The sequence below is a fragment of the Stigmatopora argus genome, chromosome 10 (genome assembly GCF_051989625.1).
Source record: "Stigmatopora argus isolate UIUO_Sarg chromosome 10, RoL_Sarg_1.0, whole genome shotgun sequence".
Classification (NCBI taxonomy): Eukaryota; Metazoa; Chordata; class Actinopteri; order Syngnathiformes; family Syngnathidae; genus Stigmatopora; species Stigmatopora argus.
The window spans coordinates 595482-616790 of record NC_135396.1 but is presented as its reverse complement, the minus strand read 5'-3'; the positions used below and the strand labels follow the sequence as shown (position 1 = coordinate 616790).

At 48.3% G+C, this 21309-nt stretch overlaps 3 protein-coding genes across 7 annotated transcripts; 1 reads left to right on the top strand and 2 right to left on the bottom strand.

The window, feature by feature from the left end:
• The first annotated feature begins 1876 nt into the window (after positions 1-1876).
• LOC144083257 (transmembrane protein 87A) lies at positions 1877-8821 on the top strand. Of its 2 annotated transcripts, none has more exons than XM_077610919.1 (20): positions 1877-2069; positions 2136-2208; positions 2305-2402; positions 3278-3397; positions 3459-3512; positions 3579-3638; positions 3792-3921; positions 3996-4057; positions 4156-4339; positions 4514-4613; positions 4675-4768; positions 4839-4918; positions 5186-5292; positions 5550-5608; positions 5706-5809; positions 6018-6094; positions 6181-6227; positions 6354-6406; positions 6475-6505; positions 7102-8821. In XM_077610919.1, the coding sequence occupies exons 1-20, from the start codon at positions 1944-1946 to the stop codon at positions 7141-7143; spliced, it is 1701 nt and encodes a 566-aa protein (XP_077467045.1). In that variant the 5' UTR covers positions 1877-1943; the 3' UTR covers positions 7144-8821. The 2 variants fall into 2 exon arrangements, with proteins under 2 accessions (XP_077467045.1, XP_077467044.1); XM_077610918.1 differs by having other exon boundaries at positions 6178-6227.
• LOC144083256 (uncharacterized) lies at positions 7559-17985 on the bottom strand. 3 transcript variants are annotated; one of them, XM_077610915.1, is made up of 4 exons: positions 17818-17985; positions 11203-12588; positions 10611-11138; positions 7559-9777 (listed from the first exon to the last, which is right to left on the bottom strand). In XM_077610915.1, the coding sequence occupies exons 2-4, from the start codon at positions 12380-12382 to the stop codon at positions 9752-9754; spliced, it is 1734 nt and encodes a 577-aa protein (XP_077467041.1). In that variant the 5' UTR covers positions 12383-12588; positions 17818-17985; the 3' UTR covers positions 7559-9751. The 3 variants fall into 3 exon arrangements, with proteins under 3 accessions (XP_077467041.1, XP_077467043.1, XP_077467042.1); XM_077610917.1 differs by having other exon boundaries at positions 7559-9774; XM_077610916.1 differs by having other exon boundaries at positions 17810-17969.
• A 1293-nt stretch (positions 17986-19278) lies between these two features.
• LOC144084089 (uncharacterized) lies at positions 19279-21169 on the bottom strand. 2 transcript variants are annotated; one of them, XM_077612404.1, is made up of 5 exons: positions 20428-21169; positions 20181-20344; positions 20030-20122; positions 19893-19951; positions 19279-19607 (listed from the first exon to the last, which is right to left on the bottom strand). In XM_077612404.1, exons 1-5 carry the CDS (start codon positions 20572-20574, stop codon positions 19588-19590), a joined length of 483 nt encoding a protein of 160 aa, XP_077468530.1. In that variant the 5' UTR covers positions 20575-21169; the 3' UTR covers positions 19279-19587. The 2 variants fall into 2 exon arrangements, with proteins under 2 accessions (XP_077468530.1, XP_077468531.1); XM_077612405.1 differs by having other exon boundaries at positions 20622-21169.
• Between the last annotated feature and the right edge of the window lie 140 nt (positions 21170-21309).

Sequence of the window (21309 nt, the reverse complement as noted above, 5' to 3'; positions counted from 1 at the left end):
GGGGGGCGTCTCCTCTCCTGGAAGCCGTCAGTCCGATTCCGAGCCAGACCGAGCTGGGCCGCGAACATTGTAATAGAAGCACTAAACACTTCAGCGTGATATACAAGCTAACCTCGCGACTTACATCGGCGCTCCCAAAATAAAGGCTCGCCGACCATATGTGCGCGAGATGGAGATTCCTAACGCCGGGCTGTCTTTTGTGCACCCGCCTACGACTTGGACAGCTAGGATATTTTCAGAAGAGGAAGGCCGGAGTGTTGAAAATAAACACGGCGCTTGCGGTGTGCAAAACCGCCGGTCCCGTTTGCCTTCACGCGAAAGAACGCCGGAAAGTTGACATTTGAACCAATCACGGCGCCATTTTGGGACCATTCGTGTTTTGGTGAGGGGCGCCCAATCCCTTTCGATGGGGAGGCGCTTGTTGTATCGTTGCGCTCAACATTTTAATTTGTTTTCATGTCAATTGTTGGGGAATTGTTGTTTTTCTACCATAGTTTTGATACAATATGCATATTGAGTAGTTTGGTAAAGGCAGACTCCTCCCTAGATCGGTCGCCACCACTGTAGCAACAGGAAGCTAGCGTGTTAGCCTCCACTATAGCAACAGGAAGCTAGCGTGTTAGCCTCCACTATAGCAACAGGGAGCTAGCGTGTTAGCCTCCACTGTAGCAACAGGAAGCTAGCGTGTTAGCCTCCACTGTAGCAACAGGAAGCTAGCGAGTTAGCCTCCACTGTAGCAACAGGAAGCTAGCGTGTTAGCCTCCTATTAATTTGTTCACCCAAAAGTAGTACGGTCTAAACTCTAAAGCATACAGCGTTTGTGTTTTGCTCAGTCGGTCAAGCTAGCTTCTCATCATCAGGAAGTTTAGCACTTGTCTTCCCAAATGTTAACGACTTTGACACCGAATAACTACAAATATTTGCAGTTTGGAGCCCGAGCAACTCCCTGTTTCGGAGTTGTACAGAACTGCGGGCATTCGCTCCAAATGTGCAATATGAATGCAATTTCTTTCGCCTGGCTTTCACCCTAGAACGGCCCTTAAAAATAGTTTGAGTTGGTTTGTTCGCCGCAGGCAGATGTGTTTTTATAGCACGCGCAGCTGCGGGCTGTAACTCGCTCTCTACAAGCGGCAGAAACATGGCAGACCATAGCAAAACGCCAGATGCAAGGCCTCACCATGTCAATTTCTTGGACTTTCTTAAAATACTGCAAGAAAAATAGGACTTCCTGATGTTTTTCTCGCTACGGTTATACAATGTTCAAGACGTTGTAAGCTAGCAATTATTTTAATATCAATGTATAGTCTTCCCCATTGGATTGTAGAGGGAGAACATGGGATATATGTCTTTTATATGTTTTTAAGCACTGAATAGGACATTTCCTCAATGATTTCTTATTTTTGTGAAAAGGGGAGAAAACACTAAATGTTTCTTTGTGTCTTTTAATCATTTTTTTAATCAAAAAGGAGAAACAATACTGCTATCTCGACACTCACAATAATAATTCTGCACTCCCCTCTACTGGCAAATTCCTAACCTGCAAATGCCTGCCCTCTACTGGCTTATTTTGGAAGTCCTTCCTTTTCCTTCTGGGCCATTTCCAGTTCATTATGGCACCAACCTGTGACATTTTACTTTTTGCAAGACCATCAAAGTGAAAAGAAAAGCGTTTGTTGTAAATTAGTCGATTTATGGTAATAAATGGTCGACTCAACGACCGTCTCCCTTTATTAAAAAGAATGTTATAGACACAGACAAAAGATACAAGAAGGTTATTTGAGAAGTTGAGGGAGGAAGAGCAAAACAAAAGCAACGTAAACAACACTTCAGGGAGGGGCTTCCGGCTAACAGCCAATGGGCTGTTGTCTCTCTATGACCTACGCGGAAATAGGAAGTGAGGCGGGAGACCGGTCAACAAGTTTTCGAGCTCGCTCGCTGCTCTAATGGCGGCAGGGCGGACGTTGTGGTTCCTTTGGACCAGGACAGTCCTCCTCCTGGCGCTGTCCGGACTCCTTGAGCCCCGCTTTGCACTTTCGGAACCGGGAAAATGGGTGGTGGACGTGGACAATGTGAGTTAACAGTGTCGACACTCGGCCAACAAGCAACCTCTCGTTCTACTATGATGTGTTTTCCAGGAAACTTTGAAGAAGCACAACCTTTTTGTCTTCCCTAAAACGCTCTTCAACAACAGCGTCATCCATCTTAAATGTACGTGCTCAAAAAGCTTGCTCAACTCGCGTTCCAACGTTGACGGGTTTAATTCATATGTTTTCCGCATGTGTTTGTTTGTGTCTGTTCGTGTAGTGGTGGCCCTGAGCTGCAACTCGTCTTTCCCTGTGCAATTGAACGTCTCTTGGTACCTGAGGAGTTCCCGCTGCTATGACGAAGTCTTCGGTCTGGACGTAAGATGCGTTCACGTTACGCCGGGGAAATGTGTATCCATTGAAATGACGCGTCAAAAAACGGAACAGACACGAAGTCATTGGCCATTCATTGGCAGCGATGGACGTCCAATTCATTCGAATTGGGAGGTTTGGCAGCGATGGACGTCCAATTGATTCGAATTGGAAGCTTTGCCAGGGAATGAACGAACTTTCGTTCACTCCAAATGGGAGTGGACGTCTACTCATGAATATCTGGGGGGGGAGGGTGCATTGTAAAAGGATTGGACGTTTATTAGTGACAAACTCATCTCAATTCACATGCTTTTCTATTTTTTTATTGTAAAAAAAGAAAAAAAAAGACTTTTTACTCATTTCAATTGCAAGCTAATAATTGCGATAATTAATTTAGCACGTTTTTTTTTTACGAAAGTGTGATACTAATGAAATAGGAATCTATACTAAAACATTGTGTTCATTTGTGGTTAACATAATGAATAATTCATATGAATTAACTGCGTTGATTATTTCCCTCAATTTTTTTTTAAAAAAGAATATTGATCATAGAACACTGGGGGAGCTGTTTTTTTATTTTTTAAATCATATCTCCAAACAATAAATGGACTTTAGATGTCAATTCAAAGTGGTCCTTGGGGGCTCCTCTGCGTGCAGCTTTTTGTTCCAAGTAGTCCAACACAGACAACAGTTGAACTAACAAGCAGCACCTGACGGCAATCCACTAATTGCAATTGTAGGTCACCACATTTGCAAAAAGCTTTCCTCTTTTGAGGTTGGAACCAAAACATACACCCGCTTCCCCACTGTGGGCGGCCCAAAGTGGAATAGTTTGCCCACCCTCCCCCGGCCTAGCATAACGTCCCCTTCCGCCCTTCTAGGAAATGCAAGCGGAACACTACTTTGCTTCCACGGAGGTGAAGAATGGAGGAGGAAGTGGTTTCTATGTCTTCCATCAGTATCCTCTCATCACCTGCCAGCCATCTATGGACCCCAACATTGTGAGCGTCTCTGTCGGAGTTAAAAGAAAAAGATCTTTTTTGTTTATTTATATGTCAACAGTTTGGTCTGGAAGCCTTCCACGAGAAAACTCCGCTGACCGAGTCACAAATGCCGGTGAGTTTTGGATTCATTACAAAAAGGAGGATCACAATCAGATTCTTACAGTGTTCTCTTTTTCAGCCAAACACAGACAAGGCTCCAGTCAGAAATCACAGGGAGGCGGAGCCTCCTAAACCCAAGGTGAGAACAGAGATAGCGACCCTTGTGAGGATAAGCGGTTCAGAAAATGAATGAATGAACAAATATATAAAATCTTGTGTGCCCCCAAACAAGCCCTGAATGAGAGAAAAAAATATGTAACATTTTCCAAATGACGTTTTTTTATTCCCACAGAGCGCCGCACATGCCCACTTGGACGCGGTGGCCGAAAGCTGGGCGGACGGTCCGTACCTGTTCCTGCTGAGCGTCCACCAGGCGGGCGGCCAGAAGCGGGCTCCCGAGCCGGCGCCCTGGAGGCTGCGGCGTCGGTACACCTTTCCGGTGGGCGTCCCCTCCGCCGCGCCCGCCTCTCCTCCACGAGTCTGCTTTTCTCGACAGTGGACGTGAGCGCCACGGGACCTGGCGACTACCTCTCGGCTTCCGAGTGGCCGCTCATGCTGGTGAGATTTTTAAGGGGCGGGGCGTCTTCGCGACTTCCCGCTTGGACCAAATGGCGACGTGGAATCCGTTCCATGTTTTTTGTTTTGTTCCCGTTCAGTTCTACATGGCGATGTGCGTGGCGTACGTGCTGCTGGCCATCTTGTGGCTCCTCCTCTCGGCGTGCTACTGGCGGGACCTGCTCAGGATCCAGTTCTGGATCGGAGGAGTCATCTTCCTGGGAATGCTGGAGAAGGCCGTCTACTATGCCGAGTTTCAGAGTATCAGATACCACGGAGTGCCGGGTAGGCTTGCCACTCTACTGTTTTTTTGTGTGTGTATTTATTTATTTTTATTTTTTAAACAGTCAACATTCTCTTTAGATTTTAAATCTAAAAAATGGCTCGGACGTCTACTCATTGGCACGAGCATGCCAGAGGAAGAAGAAATTTAATTGGTGCTGGTTGTTCCTCCTCCAGTCCAGGGGGCGGCGGTGTTCGCCGAAGTTCTGTCGGCCGTCAAGAGGACGCTGGCGCGCATTTTGGTCATCATCGCCAGTCTGGGATACGGCATCGTCAAGTGAGTGCGCGCACCCCGCCCACGCCGGCCCACGCGGTGACGCCGCGCACGTGTCCGTCAGGCCGCGGCTGGGCGCGCTGCTCCACCGCGTGGTGGCCGTGGGACTGCTCTACCTGGTGTTCTCCGCCGTCGAAGGAGTCCTGCGAGTTAGCGGCGTAAGTTGCACGTGCGTCTAGCTAGCTAGCCGTGCTCCTTGACAAGAGAGTCTGTCTGTGCCTTTTTTAGGATGGAAGCCGCAAAGTGGGAAGTTTGTTTTTGTGTGACGTGGTGCTGGCCTTCACCGACTCCTGCATCATCTGCTGGATATCCTTTGTTGCTTTCTGGCCACTAGGGGGAGCCAAAGTTGACACACAGCAAAAAAACAAATCTCTGCTTTTTTTTAGAAAGTAGTCTTAAAAAAACTTGTTTTTCTTTATTGTACTGCACATTGAACAACTCATTTAATGATTTACTCTATATAGCAGAAACATAGGAATTCATACATGTCATAAATACATTTAATATAGAATTAAATATTTAACCCCATACCTCTGGATCGCAACGGATTGGATGTCCTTGACTTTGTGGGACATCTTTGTGAGCCTGGCTCAGACCGTGAAGCTCCTCCGCCTCCGCCGCAACCCGGTCAAGCTCTCGCTCTACCGCCACTTCACCAACACGCTCATCTTGGCCGTCATCGGTAAGCATCTTTGCCGCCCACCTGTAGAAGATGCTTTTTTGTGCATGACAAGAAAAAGTCAGGCCGATGTTCTGCATGTTCTCCCTGCACTTGTCTGGGTTTTCTCCGGGTACTCCGGTTTCCTCCCACATCAAACCAAAATCATGCATGCCATGCTAGCTGGTTGAACACTAAAAGTTGCCCCTAGCTTAGAGGAATTGGATGTTTGTACATGTATGATAAGTATAATGCAAAATGACTCATCTGTGTGTTGCTAGCATCGATCATCTTCATTGTTTGGAGCACCAAGACCTTCAAGATGGCCAAATGTCAGTCCGTAAGAACCCGCCGCTCACCTTGGATTTGTTTTGGGTTTTTTCCCCCTTCATATAAAACGAAAGATAACAACTGAGCGATGGCGTGTGGGCGTGTAGGATTGGCGCGAACTTTGGATCGATGACGCTTTCTGGCGGCTCCTCTTCTCCGCCATCCTATTGGTCATCATGTTCCTATGGCGACCGTCGGCCAATAATCAGAGGTGGGCCCTTTTTTGTATGTTGTCTACCTCATTTTGTGCTTTTTTTTCAGCCAAACGTGGTTTGATTTGGGACGAAAAAAACTTTTTTCCTCTGAAATGCTCCCTTTTTCACTCGTCTCTTTTTTCTGAATCCATAACTATATTATCTCTTTCCATTCAGTTGCATGGTGCATTAAACTGCCAAAATTACTTTTTATTTTTTTTGTAGGTACGCCTTCCGTCCCCTGGTAGATGATGAGGCCAGCGACGAAGAGGAAGAGGAGCTGATGGTCAATGAAGCTTTTGGTCAGGATTAAGTCTCGCAACATTTGCTTCCAAAAAGGAGCCACCACCGCCCTGCTTATTTTTGGGATATTTTTTTCCTTCAGAAGGCATGAAGATGAGGGGCGCCAAGAACGAAAGCAAAGCCAACAAACTGGTGAGTGACTGACTGACTCGGCGCGCAATTACCACAAGTCAGGCGTGCTGCACAGTTTTTTTTCCTCCACGATGTACTTTCCGAGAAGCTAAACTAGCGCCATCTAACCAACCGTCTTGTGTGCAGGACGAAGATCTGAAATGGGTGGAGGAGAACATCCCGTCGTCAATGGCTGACCTGTAAGTGGCGATGGCGTCGCATACTGTCACCTGACCGACTGACCAAGTGACCGATATTCCTTTTTCAGTGCCCTGCCGCCCTTGCTCGACTCGGAGGAGGTGAGTTTGTGACAAGCCTCCAAAACGCGGAGGAACGGCAACTTTTTCGGTGCCATTAACCCCGCTAAAACTAAATAGAATATCATTCAAAATGCAGTTCAAATTAAAGGAACATTTAGAGTCAATTTAGAAAATAATTGTTTTCAAAAATTCCTTTTAAATTATTTTTATGTATTTAGATTTTTTTAAATTCATCATTTTTTTTGCATTCTTACCTAACATTTATCGATTTTATGGTTTTATAAAAAAAATTCAATTTATCATTTTATTTTTTTGCATTCTTACCTAACATTTATCGATTTTATGGTTTTATTTTTTTCTATTTTGGATGGTTTACATTGAATGAAAGTACTTTTAATCCTTCTCGTGAATCTTTTTTTGCTCTTTTAAATTACATTTTTTTTTTGTCTTATTTTGTTTTTCTAAATTTAGTTATTTTTCAGCAACACAATTTTTGTATATCTATTCCTGTATTTCTTGATGTAAAATTCTCAACGGCGTTTTTTTTATTTAGCCTTATATTGGGGGTGCCGCTAGGGGGAGCCCGCGTAGCTGCCTTGTTCTCACGATGCTGACCGTTGTTGTTTCTGCCTCAGGAAACCATGACGACCAAGTTTGAGATGTCCAAGATGGAATGATGGAGCAACCGGCGGATCCCTTTATGAGCTTTGTGAGCATCAATCGGACAAAAAGTCAGGTGTGGACGTTTTTTTGGGGTGTTTGTTTGTTTGTTTGTTTCTCTCTTTCCCCACTCGGAAATATGATTTTTGATGCGCGTCACCTCCGAGTTTATTTTGAGCGGGAAGAGCGACTCCGACGGACGCCCGTCGCCGTCCATACGTTAACCGCGAATGAAAATGGCGGCGGATTAATTCGAATGGCGGATTTATTGGCGACGAGTCGTTTGGCGGCACGTCCAAATGTGAAATCTGCCTTTATGGCCGCGCTTACGTAAAAGGATGAGATTATCGATACGTGGATTAATGCGGGGGAGGGGCGGGAGGAGGAGGAGGAGGAGCTTTCCCCGAAAATAACCGCCACGCCACAGCACACTTGACTTGTTAGATTTTCATCTTTATTGTACTATTTTTTTTCCTTCTTTTTTTGCTAGCAGACGTGAAAACTGGACCGAGAAAAAACATTGTTGCCGTTGTGAGAGTGTAAATGACCGCAGAGGGACAAACATTGACAAAATGTGCTTTTACAAAAAAGAAGACAAAGAATCAAAATAGCATTTTTTAATGGACAGAAGCGTCTTGCATTTATGTGGGATTTTTTTTCTACCAAAAATGTACTATTATCAGGAAAAAAAGCTGCAATATGACAACTTTATGGATGGATGCGGCACGTTTAAATCGTTATCTTACGATTTTACGTACCATACGTCCTATAAAATACTGCAATATTTTTTATTTTAATCAACACTGCATCTTGTAAAATTTCATAAAGTACAGCAAGTTAACGTAGTCATATTACGATGAAGCCATGCGGCATCCATACATATGAAGTAATATTACAACTTTATTTATTCAAATTAGGAAGTTTGACTTTGTTCCCATAATGGACTCATTTATGAATATTTTTCCATAACTCGGACTGCTGATAGTTTTATGTTTTATTTTTTCGGGTATATTTATGACTTAATTTCAAATAATATTCAGGCAAAATGAAAAGAAAAAAAATATTAAATATTTTTTCTGAGTAATTTTCTCCGAATGTGTTTTTGTGAATTTTATTTCCCCTTATTTTTAGAAGTAAAAAAAAAAAACCTCAGTTTTTGGGGGGTCTGAAATCAGGACACAAATATTTTAAAAAAAATTAAAATAGACAAGCATGTGCATAAAACAGCAAAAAAATGACTCAGGAAAAATACAAAAAAAATACTTTGAAAAAAATGTGTATACAAAAAATTAGGTAAAACACAGCCAAAAATAAATTACTCAGAAAAAAAAACTTTTTTCCCCAAGTAAATGCAATACGCTTCTGTAGCGTCTTATTTTTTTTAATTCTTTCAGTGCCATTGACAAGTTTAGACGTCCAATCCTTCCATAAATGGTCGTGTATTGCCCTCAGTGGCAGCCAATGAGCTATTGATCTGATTTTGGCACTCCTGGTCCTGCATAATTCACTCATTGGCCGCCATTAATGGTGATCGATCAACCACAGTTGCGTTAAAAATGACATTTCTGGAAAAGTGGGTCACTTCCTGTTCATTTGGATCATTTGTGGGTTACTTCCTGTTGATTTTTGCACTAAGTGGTGAAAGCTTTAAATCTCTTTATACTTGTATAATGACAATAAAAGCATTCAATTGAATATGGGGCCATTTGCGGGCCACTTCCTGCTGATTTTGGGCCATTTGCGGGTCACTTCCTGTTGATTTAGGGCCATTTGTGCCACTTCCTGTTGATTTTGAGTCACTTTGTTGCTATTTGGTCACTTCCTGTTGGTTTTGGCGCAATTTGAGGAGGTTTTGAGTGAGTGAATGGACCAATGAAAATGTGTGAAATGGGAAGATTGTCAAATGGGTTCTACCGATAACTTTTGTCTGTTGTTTGGATGTACGGCGTGGAAAAAGTGTTGAAATTGGAATTTGCCATTGAAAAATGGAAAGGACGTGTATCACCGTCAATGGCAGCCAAGCTGTTTTTTTTTTTTTAAAGTCTTTTACAACATCATGTCCACGACAGAACAGTCTAAACACTCAACACGCAGCTGGAGACATCGCAGTGTTGTCGGGGGAACGGGTAGGGTGGGGAGATTCAGTCTTGGGGGCCGTCTATTTACTGGAGTAGTCTATGTACTGGAGTCCAAACTATTCTTGGGTGGATGAGGGAGAGGAGGGGGCGGGGCTACAAAGCATAACGGCTGTCAATAGAAAACTAACACTTTTTTTTGTTTTGTTTGTTTGTTTGTTTTTCCTCCACCAATCGGGGCTCAGTATCGACAGGAAGGGGGGTGGAGCGTTTTTTTTTTCTCGTTTTTTTTTCTTCTCTAACTCGACATTTCTGCAAAATAAAATGTCACACACAAGCAGAGGAAATCAAATGACGGGTGAATTATTGCTTTCCGAGTAGTCTCTTTCTTTGCCGCTCGCTCTTCTTAACACCTGATGTGGGCGGGGCGGGGCGGGATGGGACGGGGCGGGGGTGCAAGGAGGGATTAGGGCGTGTTGTGCGGGTGGTTTGGAAGGGACGCTGGTCAGAGCTGGTCGCTCAGCGAAGTTCTAATCCTCTTTGTGTGGCCTCACGCGCTTCCCGCCTTTTTCTCTGCTGAGTGATAACAGAACAAAGTCAAAAAAAGGGCAAAAAAATGAGCAAAAAAAGGCCAAAGAAGTTCAAAAACAACATTAAGGCAAACAAACTTAGGCTTTTTTTCCCGCACGTCTCGAACATTTCCGTTTTTTTGCGTGATACGGAGAACTTTTTGTGTAAATAATAGGAATTGAATTTTGAGGGAAAAAATTGTGTAGTTTTTGGTCCTTTTTTCTGGTATTGCCGTAGTTAGTTTGTGTAACCTTTTGACCTCAGGAGGAGAAAATAATAGAATTGACATTTTGGGAGAAAATTTTCAGTTAGTCAGAATATTCAATAGTTTATTGAGTAATATAGGTATGTATTCTCATTGGCTCCCGTTAACGGTGATAGACGTCTAATCCATTTGACCTGAAAAACACATGTTTTTGTTTTTGACATTTTTTGGTGTAGTAAATCTCCCCTGGACAATAGAACTGTTACTATTGGCTGGTGTGTCTGTACCATTGACAGTGTTAGACGTCCTATCCATTTTGATTGGATTTTTAAATGATTTTATGTTACGTTGAATTCTAAGCTAATCTAGCGAAGCTAATCGGCGCTCACGCTAGCCGGCCACCACCCGACTAGCGTTCCGCGCCGCACCTCGCGCTCTAATTGGTCGGCGGCGGCGGACACCACGCTTCGTACGATGGCCGCCGCCGCGTCCCTCAGCTCTTTCTTCCTCACCACTTCCTCCTCCTCCTCCTCGTCTTCCTCCCCCCAAACATCATCGCTAACGGCCGTCGGCGATGAGCGTCCGCCGTCGGCGTCTCCTCGCCGGTTCCGCCGCGGCGTCGGCGGCAACTCACCGCTGTTCACGGGTGTCGGCGCAGCGTTGATGACCTTGGCGTTGGTCTCTTCCTTGGCTCCGCCCACTTCCTTGCTCATCTTCAAGGGGCTCTTGTCGCCGTCCCGATCCGGCCGCTCGTCTTCCTCGCCCGTCCCGTTCTCGCAGCCGTTCTCGCCGTTGGCCACGGGCGTCTCCCGCCTGGCCTCGCCGTCGCCGGGCGTCTCCGCCCCGCCTTCGCTAGCTTTGCTAGCTTCGTCGGCCGTCTCCACGACTTCGCTAGCTTTGCTAGCTTCCCCGTCTCCCCCGGCCTTTTCCGGAACGACGGCCCGGTCGGCGTCGCCGTCTTCTTCGGCTCCGGCCCGCTCGCCGTCCTCGACTTGTTCGGCGCCGGTTGCTTCTTCCTCCTTGGCGCCGTCGCCCGTGTCCAAGCTGGCGGACTTGCCTTTGCGCAGGATGAAGTTTTTGAGCGAGACGGCCCGGCCAAAGTGGGAACGCTTGGCCTTGGCCGACTTGCCGTCCTTCCCGTCCTCGGCGGCGCCGTCTTCGCCTGAAACGGGAAAAAAGACGTGAAAAAAAGGCCCGTGGCGGGCGGAATCGTCTGGCGGTCTGACCTGAGGCGGTGGCGGCGGTCGCTGCTGCGCTAACGTCGTCTTCGGCGCCGGGTTGGCACTCGGTGTTTGCCCGCTTGGACTTGGGGATGACGCGCTTCTTAAAGGAGGTCCAGATCTCGTTGGCGTGTTGCGTGACGGTTCCCCCGGCCGGCGCCGCTGCCGCCGCCGTCCCCGCCTTGTCCTCCTCCTCGCCATCCTCGGCCTTCTCTCCGTCGTCCTCGCCGTCGGGCGCCTCCTTGTCGCCGCCTTTGCTCTTGCCGCTGATGCCCACCATGGAGTGGTCCCTCTTGAGGCCTTGGAAGGTCCAAGAGCGCTTGAGCTTCCAGCGCTTTTGTCCCGATTCTTTGGAGTCCAGCGTGGACGAGTCTCCGCCCCCTTCCCCGTCGGTGGCGGCGGCGGCGTCTTCCCCGCCGGCGCCGCTCCTCTTGTGCGTTTTGGGAGCCATCAGCTTCTTGAAGGAGTGCCAGCGCTTGACGTGCTTGACGGCCGACGAGGAGGCCGCCTGGTGCTCCGCCTCCGCCTCGCCCTCGGCGCCGTCCGCCTCGTGCTCGCCGTCCGCCTCCCCCTCGCCCGCCGCCCGGGCGTCCTCCAGGCGGTCCAGCGACTTGGAGCGGACCTTGACCCGCCCGGGGCTGTCGGCCTCCTTCTTCTCGGCGCTCTTGTGGGAGAAGATCTTGGCCACGGGTTTGCGGATCAGATCTCGCACCGACGACGACGACTTGGACTCTTTGCTCTTCTTTTCCTCGTCTTTGTCTCCGTTTTCCAGCGCCGCCGCTTCGGCCTCCGGTTCCGGCTGCTCGCCGCTCTTCTCCGCCTCCTTATCTCCGACATCGGCGGCGGCAGTGCTGTCTTCCGCCGCCGTTTCTTTCTTTTTCCTCCCCGCCATCACCTTCCCCAGCCCGCTCTTGTTTAGGAAGGAGTCCAGGAAGGAGGTCTTGTGCTCGTGGTTATCGGCTCCCTGCGATGGCGCCGGGTCATCCCCGCCACCGCCGCCGGCTCCCGCCTCCCCGTCCTCCCCGACGACGGCGTCGTCATTTGCCGGCTCCTTGGCGGGAAGGGCCTCGCCCTCGGGCGGCGGCGGTGCCGCCGCCTCCGCGCCGTCTTTCTCCGCCCCCCGGTCCTCCGGGATCTTGCCGTCTTCTCGGACGGCGGGCGCCGCGTCGGCTTCCGTCGCCGCCATTTCCCGAGGCGGCCTGGAACCTTGCAAAAAAGGTATGTGTCTTGTGGTGAGCGCTCGCTCGCTCGCTCGCTCCGCTTCCCGCCGCTCTCACGCGATGGCTTCTTTCCGTCAGGTGGCCCGCTCAGCTCATGGAAATCGGGGCGAAGAGAAGCGCGGTGGGAAGGCACTTGGCATCTTACTCGTCCACCCCGATTGACTCCTGCAGACTAACGGAAGAAGGGAAGGAAGGAAGGACAAGGCGGCCAAAGCTTAGCGTGGATTGAAAAGGATGGACGGACTGACAAATGATTGGTATCGTATGAATATAACACTTAATCCCCCCCAAATGAACTCATGGTTTGCTATATCCAATATATTTTAAGCGAGGTGGCGGCAGTACATTCTTTAGTTCACAAACACCCCCCCAACTTAAGACAAATTGCACGTCAACTCGTCATGAACTCATTTCAAGTGACGGCAGAGAGATGAAAAGATGTTGTTTGTCGTTTGTGTATCACAGGCTTATTTTGCGAGCGACCCCCATCATTCTTGTATCATCTCATGGCCCAAAACATGCACCAAAATGCCCCAAAACAACAGAAAAAGGCCAAATTGTGCAGAAAGTGACTCAGAAATTTACTGTACTAATTAGAAATTTTGCAGGAAATGATTCAGGAATGACCAAAAACAATGAGGAAGTGACACAAAATATACTATAATATAGGAAGTGATCTGGGAGTGACACGAAAATACTCCAAAATCAATAGGAAGTGACCCAGAAATGTCCCAAAATGGACAGAAAGTGACCCCCCATGATATAAAAACAACAGAAAAAGACCAAATTGTGCAGAAAGTGATTCAGAAATTAACTATACTAATTATAAAATCAACAGAAAATGACACAAAAGGGGGAAAATGATTATAAAGTGGGATTTCTGGCAGTGAGCGCTCATCTTTTGACTGGGAGGGGGCCCTCAAGACACCCACCAGTACATTTACAAGCCGTCGACTACGGCGGCTAACGTCTTTTTTTTCTGGTCCAGCTGAGACGTAAGTGGGGGGGGGCTTGAAGAGGACAAAATGGAGGGAAGCAGCGAGCGTGCAAGAGGATGAGCGCCAGCCTTGCTCTTTTTTTCCCCCTCTTCATCTTCCTCGCGGGCATTCGTCCTTCCCATTCGCCGCTTCGACTAGCTTATTTTCTCCTCCGTCTTTGTCTCCGTCACATCGTCTCGCCGCCTGACGCTTCACGCCAAAGAACGACCTCAGACACGGCGACCAAATTTCACGCCGCCGAGTCAAACGGGGGGGCGGGGGGCTCTATTTTGCGACATCGCCGCTCCTCTTTGAGATTCTGGGTCAGACGGCGCTAGGCTACGCTAACAGAAAGCGGAAAACAACCAGGATATTGGCGGCCACGGTTGTTGTCCTCGACGTTCGGCGCGAGAGTCACGCCCCCTCGTGTCGTCGGCGTCGTCGGCGAGGGGTTTATCTTAGGGCGGGCCGCGGGGCCTTTTTAGCGCGCCGGCTTTAGCGCGCCGCTAATCCCGCTTCAGGAGAGCAGCCAATTTAAAGGGGATTGACGTCCCCGACTGTTTTTGGATCACGCTCGCTACCCCGGGCCATCCACCTCGCCCGCGTGGCGCTCGCGCTAGCACCCGGAATAAGTCCACCGTGACCCACTTGACGGCTTCGTTTAGCTAATAAGAAGCGAGCGAGCGCGTGGCGGGCTAGACGGGCGTCTCGCGTGGGAGAAGGGCCGCGTTTGGCGGGCGTCGTCCCGCGGCGAACCCGGCGGGGCCACGCGGGACGCCACCTTGAACTGCGAACTTTGTCCGTGAGTGCGTTGCCGGGCGGCTAAAGCGGCTTAGCGCCGAAGATGTGGTTGAGCCCAGTAGCTCCAAACTCTGGCGCTCTCGCTCTCAGTGAAGTTGTGTTAAGTCCATCAACGGGATCAGCGCAAACGGCACGCCAGGACAACCTGCGCCACGCATTACGTCGACACGCGGGAACGTGCTTACTTTGCGTGGCATCAAACCAAAAAAACGGCTATTTCCGTCACCCAGGAATTGTTTTAACGCTTTCTCCTTGACTGACATCAATCATGGACTTTGGCCTACTTTAATGGGGAATTGATGTCATTTTCTATCGATTTTGCCTCACTTCCTGTACAATTGAGGCATTCTGAGGTCACTTCCTGTTCAATTGAGGCATTCTGAGGTCACTTCCTGTTCAATTGAGGCATTCTGAGGTCACTTCCTGTTCAATTGAGGCATTCAGAGTTGAAAGAGTTACAATGAAGCCAAAATCCAGAAGTCTAATATTGCCAAAAATCCATATATAGTGTGTGTGTGTGTGTGTGTATATATATATATAAATGTATGTATATATATATATATGTATATATATATATATATATATATATATATATATATATATATATATATATATATATATATATATATATATATATATATATGTATATGTATATATATATATATATATATATATATATATTACTATTTATACTTGTATACTATTTGCAGAGCAAAGAGCACACAAGTTAAGAAAATGACTATCCAGACCAAAAATCTCCATTTGTCATCATATCACTTCAAAGAATCCATTAGTGTATTGAACTCAAATAACCCAGTTTCTTACATTTATATCATCACGAGTGAAAAGAAAGTAGAGAGCATAAAGGTCAATAAATGAGAGTTCCATTGATCGCAATTTTTCAGCCTAATTTTGTGCTGATGGGCTATTTTTTTCTATGACTAATAACCCTCTTTTATAGTCCTTGTGAAGCCCTTCATAGACATGGCATGAGTGCAAATCCAAGGGGGGGGGGGGAGGGGGCGCGCTGGGGGCGTGACACTTTAACAGAGAGTCCCCTTCATGGTCCAGCCATGACAGGACAGGACAGGGCAGGACGGGGCAGGACGGGGCAGGACAGGGCGTCCTTTCTCCGTCCCCGTCTTTCTCTTTCCCTCCTCCGGCGTGCGTGACCCCATTTTTTTCTCTCTCTCTCTCTTTCGCTCTCTCTCTTTCTCTCTCTCTCTTTCTCTCTCTCTTTCTCTCTCTCTCTTTCTCTCTTGACAAGCGGCCCAAAAGAGAACAAAGAAACACTCAAGTATTGTTCGGCCGACACGTGGAACGGCGGGCGGGCCGGCGAGAGGGCGAGCGAGAGGGCGAGCGAGAGGGCGAGAGGGCGAGCGAGAGGGCGAGCGAGCAGGCGAGAGGGCGCTCCCGTTGTCCGTGGCGCCCGTGGCACGCGTTTCCCAGGCCTGTCCGTCCACATTTTTGCCCGCTTAGAAATGCCATTCAGACTCTTTTGGCTCCTTTCCAAAATGTCTCTCTTTCGGCGTCCGTCCCTTTTGGACAAGTGCGACCCGCACGTTAGGACGTTTTATAATGTTTGGCTTTTATCAAGCTTGATACTTATTGGTTGTAGTTTTTCAAGGTGCCAGTTGTAATCTTAAGGATGGCGAAATGATGTCAAGGGGGCGAAAAAAGGGGGTGCATGCTAGGGAAGGCAGGTGCTCAGTGCCGCTGAAGGGGGAGGGAAAAAAGGGGGGAAAAAGCAATTTGCATTTCTAATAAGCCCCCCTTTTCCAAAGTCGCTCACCCCCCTACTTCCCCCATCCCCACACACAAACTGTGTCATCTCCTCCATTTTGGGGGTGCAGCAAACTTGTAACATGGCGACCAAAGATGACAATCGTGCTGGAGAAAATGTTTGGGATACGGCCGCCGAGATTTTTGAGATACGAGCGTCATTTGAGCGTCTTTTTGCCTCCGCTTGGGGATTTTGGGGGGGGTTTCGGGGGGGGGGGCGATTTTAGAAGAAAATCTGTTGTGCGATGGGAGCGTCAAATGAGAGCCAAATTTGAGTTGCCAATCCTTGATTTGGGATTTTTGGAAATGAGAGATTTTGAGGTCATGAGATTTGAGTTACGAGTGGTTTTGAGATACGAGCGCCTTATTTTAGAACAACATTTTAGTTGAACTTGAGTTTTTGTGGGAGTTTTTGAAGACAAGAATTTAAGTGCAGCTTCTGGTTGAAGTTTTGGGAGATGCCTTCTCTAGAGCCATTTTTTTGTTTGAGTTTGAGATGGGAGAGTCCCGGTGTACTCGTTTCTTCAAAAATACAGCCGCGGCCGTTGAGCACTTTTGTTGCAAATCAGAGAAATTTTTGCGATTTTTTTTAAGCCATCACTTAGACTAGCAAATTTGCGGGGAAATTTTGAGATATGAGTCTCAGCCACTGGATTGGACCTCTCTGGTCGCCAATGCTAGCCACGGTGTAAATATCAGATGTTTTGAAATGGATGAAATCACCTTTCAAAAATCAGACGATAAGTTATGACTTGATTTTAATGTCAGTCGGCTCTACCAACATGGCTGCCCTGAGGCCGTCAAATGTATTTTTTTGTGCCTCTCTGGTAAATTGGAATGAAGTCACCTGGAAATGGAAATGGTGTCATTCCTACATCATGACCTCAGGGTGGCCATCTTGGTAGGGGCAACATTCCCATCAAACTCAATGCATTTACATTCAAATCAAGTCATAAGTGGCTCGTTTATCAATCTGATATTTACTCGGTGGCCGCCATTGACTCCCAGAGACGTTCATTTTTGGTGATTGTGCTGTGAATATCAATGAGTGGATCTCTCGCGGGCGTCCAATCCGTTTGAAGCGGGAGAATGTCCGTGGGTTCGCCGCCACCCTCCCACTTCAAAGCCACGGGATGTCTGGTGCCGTCAAGCGCGGCGACCGACCGCCGTCTTTCTCCGCCCGTCGAGCGTCCGTCCCTTGACGACGGGACAAATTTCAGATACGAGCGGCGACAGATGGAGTCTTGCGTCGTCGTGAAAATGGGCTCGCTGTGGTAGTAGTTTGAGGAAGGGGGGGGCGTCGGTGGGCGGGGTCGACGGGTGCGAAATGGGCGGGAAGTGCTGGGGGGGTGCTGGTGCTAGCGCTCCCATGCAGCCCATCGCTCATTCAACAAAACAAGTGAAGCGCCAAAATTCCCCACAAGCAGCCCCCTTGTCTGTTGCGCGCGTGCACGCGCGCAGCATCCAAGTCCACCGTCGGGGACGTCCATCCTCTGGAGCGTCCAAAATGGACGCTCGCCCCCTTCTGTCTGTGTCTGTCTGCACTGTCTGCGTTTGTGAGCGCGCGCGCGCACGCTCGCTCCCGTCGGCCTCCCGTCATCTCGTCTGCTTTTTTTTTTTTACGAGTGAACGCACCGGCGACGTTCGTTAAAAAACAAAACAATAGAAAAAAATCGAATAGGGCCCCCCAAAAAAAATCAAGACGCGTGCACGTTTGGTCCACGCGCTCGCGCTCGGAGGAGGAGGAAGAAGAAGAAGACCTGTAGCCTCACCTGCCCCTCCGGCGCGTTTCGGAAAGATGAGGGGATGAAAATGGAAAAAAAAGAAACTCACTCACTCACCTGCTTCCGTGCGCGTAAATCCGTTCGCTCGTTGCCGACTCGTTCGCTAATAATCAGCTTGTTGTTGTGTGTTGCGCTCGCTCCAAAGACGCCAACGGCGCCAAATCCTCACAGACGTCCTCCTCCTCCTCCTCCTCTCTCTCTCTCTCTCTTTCTTTCTCTCTCTCTCTTTTTTTGGCTCCCACCCCCTCCCCCCTTTCACCCCTCCCCTCCCGTGTCTCTCAAATGGTCTCCCAGCAGGACACGGGCAAGTCTCACGCGCGCGCGCGCGCCAGTTCACTCCCCTACGGTTGCCCCTAGCAACGGCGAAGACCCCCCCTTCGGCCCCACCCCTTTATAATTTGAACGTTATCTCCATATGGAGGATAACGAGGAAAAGGGGGTGGGGCGTAATCTCCTTGGATGCGCGCGCTAAAAATAAACAAGAAGAAGCCAAATTTGTCTGGAGAAAACAAAGTCTCGCCACCGTGCCCCCCCCCTGTTGACGCCATTGTTTGTGCGCGCGCGCGCAAAAGAGAGAGAGAACAATGCTGGCTGACTAAGAAAAGGGGGGTGGGTCGTTCGGCGGGGGGGGCGTTTTTTTCGGGGTCGCCATCCTTTTTCAAATGGCAGGCAAAGAATCTCCCACAATGCCTCGCCGGTGTCTTCGCGGCATTCAGACGACAGGAAGTGCCGGGAGTGGATAGGCGTCCGATCCGTTGGAAGCGGGAGGGTTGGCCGCCAAGGCGCAAACGTTTGGGGACGCCGAAAGGCGAAAGAGTCGCCGTTCCAGAACGCGTACGCGCTGCCGTCCTCCCGTTCCCAATGGATGAGACGTCTCCCGTGAGCTAGTCGTTTCAATTCAAGGCCCCTCCCAAGATGGCCGCCCTGAGGTGACATTCCCATCAATGCAAAGCATTTCTTCAAAAGTTGACGTTAATCAATGTCAACACACACACACACACACATGCACGCACACACACAGAGTAGTTAATCTCCACTTAATGTATTAACGATAGTACGTCTTTCCCAGTCACGTGAGCGGTGCAGCAAGTGCACGCTAACGCTAATCTCACCTGGTGACACCTTTTATATAAGTCACGAGTCTGAAAAGTACATTTCATTGGACTCAAATCTGAAAAGCTAAAAGCCGATGATCGGCACCAATGCGTTAGCGTCAGGTGCCAACATGAGCGCGCTAGCTAGCTAGGATTTTGTTACGGTCCCCTCCTCTACTTGGGTGACTTCCTGTTGGTTTTCAGGCAATTTAGGGTCACTTTCTGTTGATTTGGATTATTTTGGAGCATTCCTGGATCATTCCCTGCAGATTTTGAAATGATCGTGTTCATTTTGGCCACCCTTAGGTCACTTCCTGTTACTTTTGTGTATACTAGGTCACTTATTTTCATCATTATCTGTTGATTTTAGCACATTTATGGATCACTTTCTACTCATTGGTTACTTCCTGTTGTAAGGTGCTGTTGAAAATGAAAATTGGTCAAATGTTGGCACAATTGTATACATTTTGATTATTATGACTATTCCAAAACTACCAAAACACCTTTATTGACTTTTTTTCTTCCTAATGAAGCAAAATCTAATTATAGTAACTTAGTGGTCAGGTGGGCGGGGGTCCGTTGACGTAGCTCAGGTGTAAGTTGACGGCGCCGGTGTGATGGCAGGGCGGTTCCGGGAAGCTCCACAGGAGGCAAACCAGTACGGAGAGCGCCGCCACCAACAGGAGGCACTTGGCGCTGCCCCCGCCGGCGCCGCCGGCCACCGCCGCTTTGCTCACGACGGCCGAGTAGCGTCTGCAAAGCCGCAAATTCAAATATTTTGGGGTTCTTGGTTGGTTAACTTATCGGCTGCCTTTAAAAGCGCCACACGTCCAATCCGTTTCACGCTGCCACTCTCCCACTCTTATGGCGGCCATCTTGGTAGGGGCAACATTCCTCTTAAAGTCAATGACCTGGCATTAAGATGAATGATTTCTCCACTGAACCTGTTTTTGTAAACTCATTGGCTGTCTGTTGGCCAGTTGAAACGGATTGGACGTCAATCGCCGTCAATGGCGGCGTCATTTGCATGAGCGTTACCTTTGACGGGCTTTGTTGTAGGATTCTTTCTTGTCTTCTCGCTTTTGGTCTTCTTGAGTCTAAAACATGAAATGCGTGATTTTTGGGGGGGCTGTTTTTGTGAAGGGCGATGACATCATCTCTTTTTTTCAACAAACCCGACGTCGCTTCTTGGACGAGTCGGCGCGCTCGTCGCCGCGGCAACTCGGGACGTGCGCCGCCAGCCGCGGGGGATCGCCGGCGGCCAAACACTGAAGACAAAAAAAGGGGGAGGAGTCCACCTTGACGGCTATGGACGTCAAAGCTCACCTGAGCGTCCGTCTGCGCGGCTTGACTACGGGAAGCCAAGGCGGGACCACGACCCCGGATGTCCGATTCGGCGCGGGGGTCCACTCGACTCTCCACCGCGTGGGCGAAGTCTTCGGAGTCCAGGGATGCCAGGTAGCTCCGCCTCTCGTCGCTTTCTGCCACACCTGAGCGGGAAAAAGCATTTACCTTAGTACAAATATTAACATTAAGTGACCCAGAATTGGCCCCCCATAACATTCATCATCACCCCTAACAAGTGGCCCAAAATGAACAAGAAATACGCCAAAATCCAAAGAAAGTGACCCGTAAATGCCCCCAAATTAGCAGGAAATGATCCTAAATCAAAAGGTGTGACGCTCTTTCCATTCACTTCCTGTTTTATTTTTGAAACCATGACATTCCTTTTTTCAGTACACTTGCTTGATTACTTGTTGTTTCCACCTGTGTTACCCCTGTTGTACAAACAGTCTGCATTTCCATTGATGCGTCAGGACGTTGGTCTGGTAAGGGTTAGCTAGTTATTTAGTTAGTTAAAGACTGGTTAGGCCAATCAAATAACTCAAATGCACTTCTGTACGAGAAAAACTATATATAATGGATGGGAAGTTTCGAAAGGAAGTGCAAAGAAGCAGCCTGAAGACACGTCACCCTCAAAAACTGGACAATGTCACCAAAATCGAAGGAGGATTTTAAAAAGAAGCTGGAAGAAAAGCAGCAGGATGGCGAGAAAGGCGACCCGGAACCGAATGTTAAGGTAGGAACCAGTGACATTCGACAAGTAGCCAAAACATTAGCCGATTCGCGGCTATACTTTAGCCTCAAAGTTTTGCGCACTTTTATGAAGGAATAATGCTCCACTCTCTCGACTATGTGGGGGTGCTTGTTGTGTTCTTTTTTATGAAAACGACACAAAGTCACAATGAACTAAAGAGCTTACGCTCGGTGTTTTGTTAGCAACAAGTTAGCCATTAGCTAACGCTACTCTTCATCGTCCCGTTAGGTTCACGCTCAATATACTAAACACAATGCTAATATGCCCTCTGCTGGTGACATTGACACCTACAGGACACGTGCGCGTGTTTACACAGCAAAAGAGATCAATATGAGTGGACTAAACTTAATTTTCTGT